Source organism: Falco punctatus (assembly GCF_963210335.1).
Source record: "Falco punctatus genome assembly, chromosome: 8".
NCBI lineage: Eukaryota > Metazoa > Chordata > Aves > Falconiformes > Falconidae > Falco > Falco punctatus.
Genome location: NC_137588.1, coordinates 65,200,391 through 65,217,804, shown reverse-complemented (window position 1 = coordinate 65,217,804; position 17,414 = coordinate 65,200,391). Strand labels below are relative to the sequence as shown.

Here is a 17,414-nt window from a genome sequence, read left to right as displayed (position 1 = left end):
TCATTTTGATGTGTGGCTGGTTCCCTCTCCCTGGGAGACAGGGAACTGAGACTGGCTGAGCAGTTCAGTGATGGGAGAGTTTGTTTAGCAAAGGGAGGACTACCAAAAATGTACAAGTCCCACTCTCCCTGAAGCTCCTCCTTTCCAGCAAGGTGGTTTTGGGGGTCTTGGAGAGAAGTTTGGTTTATTAACGGTAGCTCTCTTGGTGGGAGTGGGGCCACAGTGCCAGAAGTGAGGAGACACAGCTGGGAGCTGGGGACAGTGGCAGGGGCTGGGACTGTGCTACAAGGGGGATGTTAGGGGTCTGCAATGAGAGTGTGGCTGGCTGTGATGCCTCTCACACCCGACTCTGCTGGCGGTTTGCAAGTGGCTCTTCTGCCTTCTCAGTGATGGAGAAGAAACATGCTTTAGCTGATGGGCAGTTCTGGTCTTGTAGCTGTAAGACTATACTAAATCTCACAGCAAAGAATCCTTCACATAAGCTTTTTAAAAACATGAAGCAAAATACAGTATCAGCCTTTTAAAAAGGAGGAAATAAAGTAAGAGTTTCAGATTCTGCCATTCATCTCCCTCTTTAGATGGAACGCTTCCAGTTTCTTGGCTGATAGGGACTTTAATTCAATATTGGTTGGTATCTAGCTCTGAGATTAGGCGGACTGATTTTTTAGCTTATAATTGGACTTCAGCCTTGGGCAGAAAATGTTTGGAAATAATAATATGTAGTGTTAGACCACATTCCATCAGCTCAGGTCCATGCTCCTCGCAGCCTCCAGTGCAGCCTCTCAGTCCGGTGGGGCTCAGCGTGGACAGTCCCTGGGCCTGGCCACCTTTGTATGCTGCACAGGTGGTCTGTTGTGGCACTGTTTAAAGCCCATTCTGGTAGATGCAGAAATAAAGGAGTGATTTGGATTGGCCTTTTGGGGTTTTTAGGTCTGTAGGCAGCTTGATTTCTCTTATTTCATCTGCTGGCTCCCACGTTGGCCTGTCAGTATTTGTGGAGTCAGTGCTCTGCTTTTCTTCACTTTAGCCTCTTTTTCTCTTCTACATGGATACTCAATTTCATCACAAAGCACTTATACCTTCTGATTCCAGGTGGGCTTTTGTCAGCTCATAGCTTTGTATCAGAGGACCTGCCTTGGCCCCAGCTGGGCTTGGTGTGCTCTGCACAGCCCGCAGCCTCTGGCTGAGCTGCAGCTCCAGCACCAAACTCATCACCTGCTGCTGGGGCTGGGCATAAAGCATAGTCCAAGAAATGTCTCTAAATTGGACACTCCAGGGAAATCCCTTCTGTTTATGAGCTTTTCTGACTTGGTTTAGGTAAAGTATGGCTTGTCATTTGAGCCACTGTATGGTGTCGTTTGAGCTCAAAGCTGATGAGATCGTTTGTATTTTCCTTTTGGCATATCAGACAGTGGTGAGTTGGAAACCATGGTGGGGCAAAAGGTCCAACTAGGCACATTCGAGGGACAAAGTTGGGGACAGAGAAGTGTAGGTGCTGCTTGTTTCCTTGGTGTCTTATTGGAGATTAAGATTAGTGAAATGCAATTTCAGAACATGTTGGCATGTATCAACATAATTCACACATCCTTGGCTTTGGCTAATCTCTGGAAGATAAGATCAACCAGAGCTAAACCAAGTTTTAGCCTTGTCTTGCTGCCATGCGGGCGCTGATTTTGCCCAGCTACCAGGAAAATGCAACTCTAGCAAAGGAGTGTGACAAGGAGTGTTGCTCTGCTCTTCCCCCGGCATCCACAAACCTATTGCTAATGTAAGCTTTTCTCTCTGAAGTGGTGGCAAAGAGTTGCCACAACACCATGCTCCTCTGCAGCTGGGACAATGATACTGCCAAGCTATTTCACAGAAATGTGGGTGGTTTCTTTCTGCTGTATGTTAGGATTAACTTCATGTATCCCAGGAGTTCCTCTTGCACTCTCATCCTTCTTTAAATGTGTACAGATGAGTATTACATGCTCTCCTTCTAACATAAGCAGAGGTGTACAAATTAAAGGGATTGAGAACAAGGGATTCTCTATTACTATGTGCTTTTTGGTAGTAATGTAATCATATTAGTGTGCACTGGATGAAAGAGTTATCATTGAAGTAGGACGCTCTGTGTTTTCCAGCAGGAGAACGTCTTTCTTTCAGGAAAACATCAGCACAGAAGCAGCAGCTCTCTGCCATAGGGTTGCTTTTCGTGTCATCAGTGATGATAATTGCTTCTCACAATTACAATTATTGCTTATATGGAGAAGGCATCTTATGAAAATTAATGTGATTTTTAGGTAATTCAGCATAGAGCTGAGGAGGGAGCCCAGGCTGAGGATGCCGGTTTGGGATGCATAATATTTTCACTCTTCTCTGCTAAAGTTACACAAATAAGGGGGAGATCTCTTAGCAGAATATGATCAAGGGAAACAAGAAACTCTAGAAAACACCAGATTGTCAGCAGAGCAGTGCCAGCATTTCCCCAATGCAGTACAGCTGGCGGGGGCGGGGGGGGGGGGGGGGGGCATGAGGCACTGTTTTGGATCGAGATGAAGCCAAGTTTCTGACCCCATAGCTGCACTGTATTTCTGAAGAGCTGAGTCAAAATGGAGCAGAGACCCCATTCCCTTTCTCCTTATAGACCTGGCCAGGAAAGGTCAATAGTAGCTGATTTCAAGTCCTAGACTGAAGCTTTTTTTTCTGAGATAAACCTTAACTGGGTGATCTGTCCTTTTCTTGTTCTAAAATGTTATTCTGCTCTGTCACACAAATGCTTGGTCCCTTGGCAGCTGATTTCAGTCACAAAGAAATCCATTCCTGTATATAGTTTGCATTTTAATTTTTTTCAGGTTGTGTGGTACTTTGGATGTCTTTGGGAATGTAAAATATTAATGCCTGGAGAACAATGAATATTTTCTTGCTAAAACTGGTATTAATTTTAAAATTTAGCCGCATCTTAAAAAAATAAATATATAAGAGTACCTGGTATTTCTTACATTTTAATGTATAATATCTGTGTAAACTAACTGCCTGTCTTCTGAGATCTGGTAAGATGCTGCCCTCTTTGTATTAAGGCAGGGATTATTACTAGAAACATGCGATGCCTTTGCGGCAGTATGTGCTTTATTTTTGTATACAATGGCAGCTCTGTGTGATGGTTGACGATTCTTGGGGTTTTATTTTTTTTAGAGGAGAACAGGAACAGTATCCTCAACTCCAGCCTGGAATCCGTCATCTCTTCAAATGTAAACAGCTTCCTTAACTCCAACAACGCTCCCCAGCCCAGCCTGAACTCAAGTGATCTTGAACTAGAAGTAATTAAACCCAACAGGCCAAATTCACTGTAAGTATGGTGGTAATTAGTGTTTTATAGGCTCTCCGTCCTTAGTCTTTAATCAGGGCTGTTTCTTACTCTGAATCCCAGCAGTTTGTTGAAGAACACAATTTAACATTTTAATTTTTAATGGGTGCCTAGCATGTTCCTTGCATTTTTAACTTGATCTTTAGTTACTGTGAGTTATATCTGCTGGGGAGTTTCAGCTCTGATTATTTTGCACATGTGGAATATTTTTCAAGCAGAACTCCACGTTGCTGCTTTTACTGCTTGACGCATCTGGTGATAACTCCAGCAAACACAAAGGACTTTTCTTCTGAGTTAAATTCTTTGACTGTTGTCAGTACAGTTGATCTCCAGCCAAATCTGTGCCATTGCTTCTGCTATTGCTTCCTTCATCTGGAAAGTTCAAGGGAAAAAATAGTGACCTTAGCAATGACTCCCTGGGGACAGCCAAGTTATTTATGAAGTCCCCTGAACTTGACACAGCTGAGCCCTCGAGCCAATGGCCGTCTCTGCTGGGGGAATTTCCTTCCTGCCATGGCTCTGCTGGGCCCGATAGCATTTTCCCACAGAACTGCCTTTTCTCGTACATGTGAAGATCTGCTCAGATCTTCAAGAGCCACTGCAGTCCTTGCAAGCCAAAGCCAATTTTCCCCAGTGCTCCTCGGCATGCCCCTGCCCGTCCCTCTCCCCACAGATCAGTCAGGAGGAATGCTGCTCCCGCCACTCAGTTTATGGCCTTGCTGTATGCAGTGACCTTCTCAATTAATGGAGACCTTCCTTCCCACCCCTCTGGTCCTCCCACAGGCTCCAAACACTTCCAGTTCCCACTCAACCGTAGAAGCCCCCAGTCTCTTGGGAGCAGACAGGGATATTTTTGCTTTAGCTGCTTTGCTCTCGTTATCAACAGAAGGATTGCTAGGGACTCAAAATGGATGAGTGCCAGGGTGGGTACTGCTGGAGATGGTACGACTTGTTGCTCTTGGCTTGGTTGACAGCAGTGCTTGGGGTTTGGGGGGTCTGGAGTGTAGCCCTCATGGCCAGCATGTGGGGATGGCTCAGGCCCCTGCCTGCAGTGGTTTGCATGGGCAGAAAGGTAAGTACACAGCAGGCAGCTGGTGTGAAAATTGAGTGCATGTGTGCATGTGTGAACAGAGGACAGGCTCTGGCTTTCATCCATCTGCTCTGCTTCTCTTCTCACCATTACTGCCACTAAAACCGTGAGCTGCATGAGTACCAAACCAGCCCTGCCTCTTGTTGACCTCACCTGCCATTGGCTCTGGGTGCAGGGTTGGTAAGGCTCAGCTCCGTGCCTTACCTGCTGTCTCTGGATTTACCTACTGCAAGAAAGCCACCTGCAAGGAGTGTTGCGGTGGCAGAATAGAGCATCTAAAAGGTAGGATGCCTCTGACTGAGGTTGCACGTTACATATGTTATGTACTGATTAAAGATGCATCAATATCTCATGCATGTACTGTTGGTTGAAGCTCTGGAAGTTAGTCACATACCATTCCCCCAACAGGTTGGTTTTAGTTTCTTTGTCCTTCAAGGGCCAAAAGAGTGCTGTAACTTATAATACAGCAAGGTTTGTGAGCCTGAGTCTTGCTGTGACCTTACAGGAATTGTTTGCCAAATTCAGTTGTTCAGATTCCAAGAGTTGTGTCTTGCTAATAATTTCTTTTTTAAAGGAAGTCATAAAGGAGCTCAGCAGAATATATCAGTTAAAGCTATATGAGGCTTTGGGGAATGGACGCATCTTGCTGTTACCAAGGAATTAAGTGAGCAGACCAGCAGTGAAACTATTTGGTTGCCGCCAGTTAAGGGGCCTTTACAGTTTTGCAAAGTGAAATAGTGTTTAGCAGGGGTAGCACTGGCAGCTCTGATGGCTCTGACAGTGTGGCATTTAGTGCTTTTCCTCAAATCTAGTGATGATGTGATTATTTTTACACAACTTTTCAGTCCATGCTGAGCTAAATGTCAAAAAATGAGTCATAAGGTGAATATTTTATTAAGGTGTCATAAGGTGATAAGTCATAAGGTGAATATTTGCCACAAGGCAAATATTTTATTCTCTGTAACCCCAAATGTTTCAATCAACTACCTTTAATCCGATCTTTTGATGAGAAATGAAGCATCTGACTTCATTTTATTCTTTTTAAACAGTGCATGTATGTAGAGGAACTACAGAGGAATGAAGGCAGGTTAATTAACATTGATAATACACAGCTGTGGGCTGGCTTCAGGGGCAGTGGGTTGGCTGATGTGGATAAGGTGCAGCTGTGGCTGGTTCCTGCTAAGTAGTTAAATGGCTCTAAGGGGTACAGAAGAGGAGCTCTGGATGAAGAGAGACCAGGAAGAAGCAGAGAGCGAGCATGAGCACCCTGGATGCAAGAGAGACAAGGAGAGGCTGTGCTGGGGCAAGGTGTGGGAGCTACTTATCAAAGTTAACCTGGTATGTGATGGTAAAAGCCTTGTTGCAGCCAGCTAGTTTACTAGGCCTGTGGCACATGTAGATGTCACTTCAGCCCCTCTATGTCTGCTTATCCATGAGCACTAATCTCTACCCACGGTTTTGGCAGCGCCATGGTATTTTGTCCTTGGTGGTCAGTGCTCTGTGGGGGGTGCAGTAGCAAGGATGAGGAGGGCTGCCAGCAGTGGGTCTGTCCCCCAGACCAGCCCTGCAGCTGTTTACAGGCTGCAGTCTGGGTCAGGGCAGGGTGTCTGAATGGTGCCACTATCCCAGCAGCTTTGTTGTTGCCGCTTGGTGGGACTACCCAAATAATATGTGTATAAAGCCACTTCTGTTTTTTTAACCAGCTGAGTAATTTGGGCTTTGCAGGAAGCCTTGGGCAGCTACATACACTGCAGTAGTATCTGTTACTGCCATGCAAGGCATTCTGGTGCTCCCCTGTAATTACCAGACCCACAATTAGGGTATACAGCAGTGGGGAAGGTCTTAGGGTGCCTTGCCCTTTGCTGTCCTTCAAATACCCTGCCAAATTCTCTGGCAGTCCTCTGAGACCCATCTTTGAGCTCTGCTTCAGGAGTTTTGGGTGGTTTGTTTGGGTTTTTTTTTTTTTGCATTCTTCAATGTTTTCTGTAACTTTTGGCGGTGGACCAGGGCCATCCTGTTTGAGGACCCGTTCAGGAGGGGCTGGCTTTCCTGGCAGCCTGCCCATCAGTTGATCAGCTGCCTGAGTTGGGAGCCAGCGCTCACCAAAATTCAAACCCTGCAGCTGAGGAGCTGTAAAATTCCAGGTGTGTGGAGGCCAGAAAGTCCTGCTTTCCTCCTTGAAAGAAAAAGGGATTTCTTTCTGAACAGGAAACTTCAAAAGAACAAGTACAAAAGAATCCTGGCTTCAGTGTTTCCTTCCCTTCAAGAAAGGGACCTCTGCTTCCCTAATTGGACAACAGCAAAGGTTAGTAAATTCAAAACTGCTCAGACCAGAATTTGACCTACTGCTTATTTTCTGCTAAATACACCGCTGAAAAACAGGGTAGATGGAGACTTCCGTGCAGGGAAATTCCTTCATTAATTAGGGCCTTTTCTGACTATTCTGAGGTTTGTTGCCTTGGTGTTGGTGCATCTTTCACCCTTTGCCTGCATATGCACACTGGACACAGTGACCCCAGTGTCCTGTCTAGCCTCAGCATTATGCCAGGCCCCAGGCTCAGCTGAAGCTGTCCTGAGGATGGGTGCCCACCTAGGGAGTGTGATGGGCAGAGTGGGCACACAATGAGCCTTTTGGCATCAACATTGCTTCGAAAACTGCTTGTCTTGTGGCATCACTGGGTTGCCCATTAGTGGCTTTGTGTCACCTTCTCACACATGCTATGTTGTAGGCAGAGTGTGACAGCTGTGAAGGGAAAACCACCTTTTTTTCTGCTGGTCACAGGGTATCAAACTCCAGTCTGTGCTCTGAAAGCTGCAATGTTGTGTTGCCCCAAAGTAACATCCACCTTGAAGCTGCTCACCAGCCCAGCCAATGGCAGGGACAGTGGTGTACCTGAAACTATCAAAAACCCTTCCATCATTAGTTGCCTTCTCCCCACAAGCAGCAGCTAGATTCAGTGCTTCCACCTTCATCCTTTAAGCCATGGTAGAACCCAAGTGGGTTGTCCCCAGACATAATGTTTCATGTTGGGCATGGTAGCTCCTGACTGCATGGGAGCCACGGCACAGCTACTCACCCTCTGCAAAAGCTCTTTGGGAAATTGCAGGGAAAGGAGTTGGGTCACTTTGATGGTTTTGCTTCTTGTTAAGCTGAAAACTGATGTTCTTGTGGAAATCACAGAATCGTCAAATGGTTTGGGTTGGAAAGGGACCTTAAAGTTCATCTAGTTCCAACCCCCTGCTAGGGGCAGGGACACCAGCCACCAGCCCAGGGTGCCCCCAGCCCCGTCCAGCCTGGCCTCGGGCACTGCCAGGGATGGGGCACCCACATTTGCTCTGGGCAGCCCATGCCAGTGCCTCACCACCCTCACAGGGAAGGATTTCTTCCTAATATCTAATGTAAACCTGCCTCCTTTCACCTTAAAGCCATTCCCCCTTGTCCCATTACTACATGCCCTTGTAAAAAGTCCCTCTCCAACTCTTTTTGATCTTACTGGGAAACATGGAGTACAAATGTTAAGGACTGCAAGTCTGGGGGATTTCTTGTTTTCCTTTTACTGCAGTAAGCACCAATGCATTCAAAGCTTGTCTTCAAATGTGCAGTGCTAAAAGTTGTGAACGCTATTTGTGAAATTACAGATGTTTGTTTGAGCTTTTGTTTACAAAGCCTCTCAGCTCCCTTCTAAACACTCGTGTATCCTCCGGCTTTGCTCCATGGGGAGCTGAGCCGATTCCTAAATCTCTCTTGTGAGTGTGTGCTGCTTCTACCCCAGGCTCTGGGTGTGATGAGTGCTTATGGCAGTGACCATGCTGGGGCCAAGGTGTCCTCTCCTTGGTGCTGTTACCACTGTCACACTCCCAAGGGGAGCGCTGTTGTTCTCAGATTCACCTTCCCTTGAGCATTGTCCTCCTGCACCAACTGGGAGGGAAATGGTTTTGCTGCAGGGCAAAGGCTCTTTCTTCCCAGCCACCAATCCGGGTTTTACTATGGGAATGCATTTATTTTTGAGGGCTGGGCTTATTTTTATGGAAAAACTGCTCTGGGCAGGAGTTGTACCCGGTGAGTCAGCAGGACTGCAGTTCCGTGCCAGGAGCTGTTACTGTGGCTGCAGGGCATGGAGGGACTGGGGCTGGCTGCCCAGGGCCACCAAAGCTCCAGGGAGAGGGGTTTGTTTCTAAAGAAGTGTCAGATTTCTTTATCCTGCCCTTGCAGAAAATATCTTAGAAAATATGGCAAAACAATAAAGTGTAGTGTTTCTAGCATATGTGCTTCAGCTGAAGGGGGGAAGTTTTCAAACTAAATTGCGTGATCATGAAAAACAAAAAGCATTTAAACCCTTTAAGAAAAGCACCTTGCTGTGGCAGCTCTGCTATGCATACCTGTGAAGCCTCTGACATGAGGTGTATCACTGTAGATAACAGACACCTTGATTGGTGTTTGCTTTGTATTTTTTCTGTTTTATTTATATATTAGTCTCTTCTGTATTATTCAAAGACCTCTGCTGCACGCAGGGCCCTGCTGTGCTGGGTACATGGGCAGCTGCTCCAAGAGCTTAGATCTAGCTAAGGCCAAATCAGAGGGGGGTGCTGCAAACACACGAGGTAGTAGCCAGATAGCATTACGCAACCTCGTTAGAATCACCTTTTAGTGCTTAAAATAAGTGTAATGCCTGAGTCTTAAATTAGCTTTTGGGTGTAATACTGGGTGCTTCTGGCTGACTTCCTACCTGCGACTTGCTGCAGGCTTTTACATTTGTTTGCAAAGCTGAACAAGTAATGTGTTACAGTTTGGAAAACAAGCAGCAGCCAGAACTTACTGGAGGAGGTAAATGGAGTCACCAGGGTTTCAGTTTCTCCTCTCACAGTAATTTTGTGTTGTATGGGGCTGTTTTGAACGTGGGGTGGGGCCGGATGATGTTTAGATGGGTAACTAGATAAGCTGCATTTTTGCATTTTGACTCCACAAAATTGCTAGCCTGTACTCTTGTAACTATAAATATGCAAATGATACCGCGGGGGGGGGGGGGGCGGGGCGGGCGGGCTTCTGCCTTTTCTTTTTGAAGGGGAGGTGAGCATCAGAATCGCCCAAGAAGGGCTGGACTGGGTGACAGAGCACACAAGTTTAGCAACTAGCTCAAGGGGTGCTTGCCTGGGTCCTGCAGGCACCCTGTTTCAGCAATAGCCATGCAGCCGTCTGTCAGCTGGCTGCAGGCAAGTGTTGGGACAACCTGCTCCATCCACACCATCCTGCTGCTGCTCCCAAGGAGAGGAGCAGCGGGTGGCTGCTGTTGGGAAGACAGGCTGGCTGCTATTTCATGCCCGTGCAAATGGGACTAGACTATGAAAACTGGACGCTTTTTTTTTTTTTTTTTTTTTTAGTCCTTGGCCACATCTTTGCACTAATGTTTCCCAGTGGTGGCTCAGAGTGCTTATTTTATTGTCTCCCAACCCTTTTTAATTTTTTGCTGCCACTGAAGGAGTACTCCATTACCGCTGCTGAAGTGAAGCATGGCCTGACAGGACTTCTGGGATGTTTCTGACCAGTTGCTTCTTACAGGTTTCTCAAGCTCTCTTGAAGGCTTGTTGATTTCTGAAGTTAGTAAGGCTCTCTGTTGGAAGATTACCTAGCAGTGCTCTCAGAGGCAAAACTTCACATTTCTGGGCTGCCTTCTGGAAGGGTGCCCCCAGGAGGACCTGACCATTTCTGTTTGCCTGACCTTTCCTTCCCCAGCTGTGTGCAGGGCTTCATGCAGACCTGCCTGTTTGCCCTTAGCATCATGAGTCCTGTGGTAAGTGGCATGTCACAGTCTGCTGCTCTCCTGTACATCGGGTTGGACAGGCAGCGCTCAGCCTGCCTCCATGCCGCTTGCAGCCCAGGTGCTGCACACCTGGCCCTGCGCTGTGCTGAGTAGAGCTCAGAGAGGGGAGACCTTCCTGTAAGTCACCCCATGGACAGAGATGGTGCCCTGCAGTGTTGTGTTCTCTGCAGAAGCGTGGCTGTTCTAGCTGTTTTTCCTGTGCAGAATGACTGGTTTAATGCCCTGAGGAAACACTGTGGGTGCAAGGCATGCGTGGGCTGGAGTGCTGAGCAGGCGGACAGCAGCTGCTGGGGCTGGGGGCTGTGGGGCTGTGATGAGTTGCAGGAGGAGGCTCTACCTGTGCAGAGCAAGCATGGAAATACGCCTTTTTATGTGGACTAGGACTCAAGCGTCAGATGTGTCAGTGAGTGTCTAAAAATAGCAGGGAGCGAGCTATTGAATAGCCTGGACCCCAGGCATGGCAGGCTTAACCCTGCCCAGGGCTGACCCAGCACGACCCTGCTGGCTCTGCTTTGCTTCTGTAAAGCCCTGAGAAGCCCCTTGACATCACAAGGGAACCCCTGAGGCTGGGAGTCCTGACGCACAAGGAAATGCCCAGAACTAGCTGCCCTGCAGCCCCTACAGCCTCCCTTTCCCAGCCCTCAGGCACATGGGGTCCGTCCGTTCACGCTTCCCACCCGGCTTAGGGCAGTGAAGGGGCCTGGTGTGTGCCCAGCCACCAGGCAGCTCAGGCGTGAAGCTTCCCCAAGGCTCTGGTGCTGGCTGGTGTCAGATGATGCCAGCTCTGGAGCACATGGCTTGGCAATCTTGACATCCTCTTAAAGCTGGGTGAGCTCATGTGCCAGTCAGTGTCTGCTCCCCTCTGTGCCGGTGTGGCAGTTCCATAGCAGCTCCCCTCACATCGATGCCTTTGCCAGCTGTGCCTGGAATAAGCTTTGTAGGTGCCAACTAAGTCAAATATATTGAATGCAGGAAAAAAAAAATCACTTGACAAAGGAAATACCATCTGTTGCTCCCTCAGAATGAAATATTAGGCCTTTTTGCCTGATTTCTCAAGAAGATACCGCCAGCCTAATAACACTGCCTGTGCCTGGTGGCGCCTCCTGCTCTCCATGCCCTCCCGGGCCAGAGGTGCCAGTACAGAGGCAGTGGCTGTCGGGGCTTTTCCCAGATGATAGGGGAGCAGCGCCTGGCTGGGGGAGGTTGTGTGCAGAGCTGAGGCCCACGGCGGGGACAATGGCGGTGCCTGTCCTCACCCACAGGCTCGGGGCGCCTGAGGCGGGCTCAGCCACCCAGCCCCAGCACATGCTGCTTGCCACACCTCCTTCACCCCGGGGACTCTGCCTTAGGGAAATAATAGCTTTGGGAAACTTGGATTTAGTCATCACATGCCTATTTGCGTTTTACTTTATTTTCTCATTGACCAAGTATGGCTGTTTCTTGCCCTCCGTGGGTATGGAAAGAAATGAGGAGCGGATCTAAGGTCTAGGGGTCATGAAAAAAATAACCCAGTTAATCTATGAAAGAGGGGTTATCCCCATGTGCTTTTGATTTACAGGACCAGAATAAATCTTAATTAGGCATCCCAGCTAAAACTTGGAACTCCATTTCTCCTGCCCTGCCTGAAAATAAGAGAAATTGCGAGTTATTAATGAATTTGCAAAACAGCCTCCATCAGTGACTTCTTGCTGGGGCAGGCCAAGCAGGCGGGAGGAGAGCTGGGGGTGGCAGCAGCAGCAGAGAGGGGTGACAGCATGCTGAAGCCATGGTGCTAGTGGCCTCAATGTGGTGATTGGAGGATGCAGCTTCTCCCCATTGCCCTGTCCCTTCTTTGCTTTGAAGTTCCTCGCCATCCCAAATCCATGTCTAGCAGCAGACAAACCAGCATAGTGTCATCAGTGTATCAAACAGGATAGATAGTGGGTTTTGGAACAAATAATCCCTTGAACATGCAAACAGCTTTGGCAATTATAAGCTGTGACACACGTAAGCAAACACATGCAAGGAGACGTAAATAGACCTTTAAATGCTGCTGATTCCTTGCAGAATTTAAGTCACTTTTTCCACTCTGAAAAATAACTACATAAACATGATACAGCCTTTTTCAGCAGCTCCGCTCTCTGTACCGACACAGAATGCAGATCTCTGCAGCAAAAATAGTTTAGTTTTGCTTTTCATTCTTTTTTTAAACTTTTGTGGAGTCTTCAGTAGTAGAAGTGATGTGAACGTTACTGTACCCTGCTTCGTTAGTCAAGTTACTGTAAGAATAAATCCTTCTTATTTCAGGATCCACATCCCTACACTGTCTGCAGGAAGATTAGCCAGGTGTAAAGGGCAGCAGAAGCTGGTGTTGGTTAGGAATTCATGGGAGAGTTCCTCTGTTTCTGGGTGCCATGTGAGGTTGGCAGCTAGAATAAACTTATTTGTAGAAAGACCCCTGTGAAGGCACACAGAGAGCATGTCTGGGGATTTACTTGGAGGATGTGAAAGCCTGAGAACTTTTTACAGCCATATCCAGCTTTTGTTTTATTCAGCATAGAGCAGCTGTGAGACAGTGCCATTTTATTCTCTGAGCAGAGCTCGATGAAAGCACGGCAAAGAGGTTACGTGCCTGAGTGCTCCAAGGAGCACTTCTCCTAGTGGGTGACATGGCGGTCACCTGGGCACCCTGACTCTTGCACAGTTTGACTTACACAGTGGAAGAAACCTAGCCTCAGGAGTGGATCTATCTTCCTATAAAATACAGTGCTTTAAAACCTTGGTAAGCTTGTGCAGTGCTGGGAAAGCTGAGCTTTCTCATGGCTGCAGAGCTAACCCACGGTTGGTCAGTGATGGTCTCCATGTCTGTCAGCTGCTGTCACAAAATACTGTCATTTCTGCCTTTCTAAAGTTCTAGAAGTGCTCAGCTGCTTTTTAGGTTTTTTTTGTTTGTTTTGGTTTTTTTACAGGTAACTTGTGATTTGTGATGTATTCTATTGAGTGTCTAGTTGGGTAAATAGAGGTGGAGAGGCCAAGGTGGTTTGTCCAAGGGGCAGCAACAGCAGTCTTGATTCTGCCCTCTGTCCTGCCCTGGGATTTACATCCTAAATGTAAATCCCATCATTATCACACCGGATTCAACAGTAAGAGCCAGGATGGCAGCTGCTCAGAAGTGTTCCATTTCAAGCTAGGAAAATGTCCAGCTGCAGTTGAAGTTACTAATTCTGACACTGGTGTTGGATGAGGTCGGGTGAAGTGGAACCAGCTGGTCTTGCAAGGCAGATGCTAGTTAGTTGCTGATGAGTTTTTCACACCTTTAAAATGCAAATGAAGATGGTTGATAACAAACTGTTGCACTTACCAGATAACATCTTGCTGACTTGGCAAAAAGGTTTGCCATCCTTGTCAGCTGAATGCTGCTGCTGCTGGGTAACAAGGTCATCCCGTGTGATGAATAAGGGGTATAGCGCCAGCAGGCTGCCAAGGCTGTGGTCTGCACCTTGGGTCACAGAGTCAGCAGCAGCACAGGAGGGTGTTAGGGCTGTATGTGCTCCAGCTGAGTCAGCTGCTGCTCTCATTGTAGTGGGCCACGGTGGCAGCGCCACGGCACTGGGGATGTGCTGCCAGCACCAAGCAGGATCAGCTCCAGTCTGCCCTCAGGATGGAGCTGTATGCCTGAGCCACATCTGGTCTAGCAGTTTAGTTTCATCTCTGGCTGTTGTCGCCCTGTTGGCGTGGCCCTGTCCTCAACGAGGGCTTTGAGAGCTGCAGGTTACATATACATCCTCAGTAACGCCCATGTCAAACGCATCTGCCCTCTATTTCTCTCTCTTTCACTATCCATTCGTGTATTCTGCTAGGATCGTACAAATAATTCTGGCATTATCTGCAAAGCCCTGCTAGTTTTGAGGTCTGAGCTTTAGACTGATCCAGAACCAATGCTCTGCAAACAGCAATATAGGATTTATTTTTCCCATTTCTGATGTCCGGGTCAAATTTGCACAGTTTAAAGTTCAGCTGGCTTTTCTGGCTGGTACTGTCATATGCTGAAGGTGGGATCCCCCATTGCAGTCCAGCTGTGTCCTCTCCAGCTTCCACGTCCCTGGAGGCGATGCAGATGGAGCATGGGCATCCTGCATGTGCTGGGAATGTGGCTCCTGTAGCTCTTTTCTGCACATCCCACGTGGAGCAGCAGAGCCTGGGAGCACAGCATGCTGGATGAGCGGATCACCTCCCATAGGTCTCAGCAGCAGTTATGTGCTTAAAGCCATACTCAGCCCCGCTTGCTGATACATGCAGGTAGGAAGAAAGGTGCATGTGCAGTCAAGCCCCTTTGAGTTGTTTATTCCTCTTCTGCTTATTAAATCCCTCCCGGGATGCTGTTTAACTGCTCGCAGGTAACTGGTTTAAGAGCAGCTCAGGGTTCAGGCAGCTGCTGGCTCCCCTTGACAGGGTACGATGAGTATGGCAGTGCTGGGGTGTGGAAGGGCCTCTGGTCATGGATGGACCTGCCAGGGAATTTTTGAGCTTATGTTTCCCTCTGTGCACCAGCATTTCTGGGAGGTCAGGCTTACAGGTCAGAGTATTTCTAAGATAATACCTTACCTGTTATCAAATGATGTAAGTGAGGTGCAGAACCAATGCACTTCATGGTTTTGTGCTGTATTTTCCATATATAAGTATATTACCCATTTCAAAAAGGATGAATGTGGCTCAGGAGATAGGAACCCAGCAATGCTTTTAAAAGGAAAAAACATTATCTATAGACCATCAGAGGATCTGCCCTGCACATGGCCAGGGGAGCTAGCGAACCCTCAGAGCGGGCTGGTGGAGGGTCCAGCTGCCACCCTGCCCAGAGCAAGCTGGTTGGAGCAGGCACCATCCTCTGCACTGTGTCTGCCCATCTGTCCTTTGTGCTGTGTCAGAAGTGAGCCCTTAACCTACTCAGCTTCGGCAGTTCCTCTCCCTTTTACTCACTTGCCCTTGTTTTGCAGAGGTTTTTCATGGCTCTCTTCGCTTTTGCTCATGGTGTTTATATTCCTGAAGAATAACAGCAATTAGAGGTGCAGGAGCAGGTCCCACCCTCATCCTGCCTTCCTGCCAGCTACTTTGGGAATGTCTGTCTGAAATAGCATCACTGGGACTTCTGAAGGAATTTTCTCATAAATCAAATAACTCCTTTTCCTGAGGAACCTGGATTCTTACCCATTCTCCCCTCACCCCAATATTCAGCCCCACTTTTAATTTGGAAAAGGACTGGGAAAATGCATTGGGTTTTTGTATTGACGTGTCTTGCTATAAAAAATGGGGTAGCTTGTGCTCAGAGAGGTGGTCTTCCTCCTGGATGGGAGAGCTGGTACTCAGGAGGGTGTCCCGGGGACACAGCCAGTAGGGATGGGTCTGCCAGCCTGTTTTGTGGGGAGTACCACATTGCATTGAACTCTTAATGACATCCAAATGGTGCTTGTCCTAGTAAAGACATTTTTTTTTTTACTTTAGCTTCATTTTCTGATTCTCTCTTGTTCATACAAAATTGCAGAGAAAACCTAGTGGTGAGCACAGGGTGCCTGGAGTCTTACACGGTATAGAAACTGCCCGGTGCATTTAGGGTAGGTGAAGCAGGATCATGAGGAAATAGGAACTTGATTAATTGCAGGGCTTTGGGCTAAACAAAGCTGTTTCTTCTTCCTTCTACTGCATTGTGGCCGGCTGGCCGGGAGCCACTGCAGCTCTAGTGAAAGGGAGGAGCCGGGAGAGGCATTGTCAAGGCCAACAGCTCCGGGCTGGGATTCCCCCCAGGCCCTCCTCTGTCACTGCGGGTCCTCTGCTGCCCTTTGTCAAGGGGATTAAAGCCCTGAGTGCCTGTGTGTGCCTGGCACCGTTATCTGATACAGCAAATCACAGCTGGTAACTGCTTGGGCTGGGGAGGTGTGTCTCCCACCAGCCCTGCTCTGTGCAGCCGTGCAAAGCTTGGCCCAGCCCCCAAATTGCTGGGCTTTTGCCTAATATGGGTTTTAATAGCAAAGGCCAGCCTCAAGGGACAGATCTCCTAACTGACAAACAAAAAATGGCATTTTTTAAGGATTAGGTAATATCTTGTAGCCATAGCTCCTCCGAAATAACCTTATGTGCTGAGACAGGGGGGTTTAGGCTTGGCATTTGGAGTCCCAGCGGGGTGGGGTGGCCTGGAGCTGGTGGGAGAGGTGCCCTGGCTGGGCCCCAACCCCAGGCCCCCAGGGAAATTGTTGCTCAAAGTATTGCCTTCCAAGCAGTGTTACGATGCACAATTATTTCATCTTTCCTTCTCTCGATACCGCCTTATGTGGCTGGTCAGGATTTGCGTCTTTTCCGTCTCCTAACAGAGCTGTGAGGTGCTGCCACTTTGCTCGCAGAAATGGGGAAGAACCCTGGGACACTCCTAATAACAGATCTGCACATAATTTTGTCTGGAGGGGCAGAGGGTGCTCAGCCATGACACTGCCCTCTGCAGCAGAAAGCCTGTGGCATTTGACGCAGATTGGGGTGAAGTTACCCCAAATGTAATTGTTTCCTCTCCTGCTTGGAGTCACAGGAACTACTAAAAGGTTACTAGAGTAAGATTAGGGACAGCACAGCAAAAATGAGGTGTTAGGTTCTGTGCCAGGAAGAAAAATGAGTTTTCTGCAGAGACTCATCATAAGCATGGCTTGAAGGGCACTTGGCAGCACCGCAGGGTGGGCTGGGACCTGGGGAGAGGGGAAAATGCCAAATTTCTGCAGCAAAAAGGCAGATAATCCAGCTGGCAAAGCAAGCTTCCTACTCCACAGTTATCTGCCGGAGGACCCAGGGACGTTCCTCTGTGCTGAGCCAGGCAGGGGGATTTAGGCAGACATCTCTGGGGGTGCATTTTTTATTTTAGATGTGGGTTTGGCTTTGTGCTCAAGAAGAGTAGAGATTATTTCCAGTTTAAAACAGAAACTGCTCATCTCCTAGTTTTCTTCTTTGAGAAAAGATCCTAAAATTCCTGGTCTGTTGCTTGGCTTATTCCAGATGACATAATGTTCACAGTTATGACTGACTGATTTATTTTGGTGCAGACTGTTATAAGGGTGCCTGTATGTTTGTTTTTTTTAAAGCAGTTTTAACTTGGGAGTCCCAGATTGTGCCGGCAGTTAGAAAGCTCCATAAACTTTGGTGGTTC

The 17,414-nt window shown here is 47.9% G+C and overlaps 1 protein-coding gene across 6 annotated transcripts in view; it reads left to right on the top strand.

The window, feature by feature from the left end:
- The window catches only part of ARHGAP26 (Rho GTPase activating protein 26), a 155,691-nt gene that overhangs the window by 116,387 nt on the left and 21,890 nt on the right, over nt 1–17,414 (top strand). For all 6 annotated transcript variants that reach the window (XR_013929869.1, XM_080398173.1, XM_080398171.1 and 3 more), the window contains one exon: nt 3,175–3,328. Coding sequence is in view for 5 of the 6 variants with exons in the window: in XM_080398173.1 (XP_080254299.1) it covers nt 3,175–3,328 (154 nt within the window). In the remaining variant the exon portion in view is untranslated. The remainder of the gene's footprint in view (nt 1–3,174; nt 3,329–17,414) is intronic.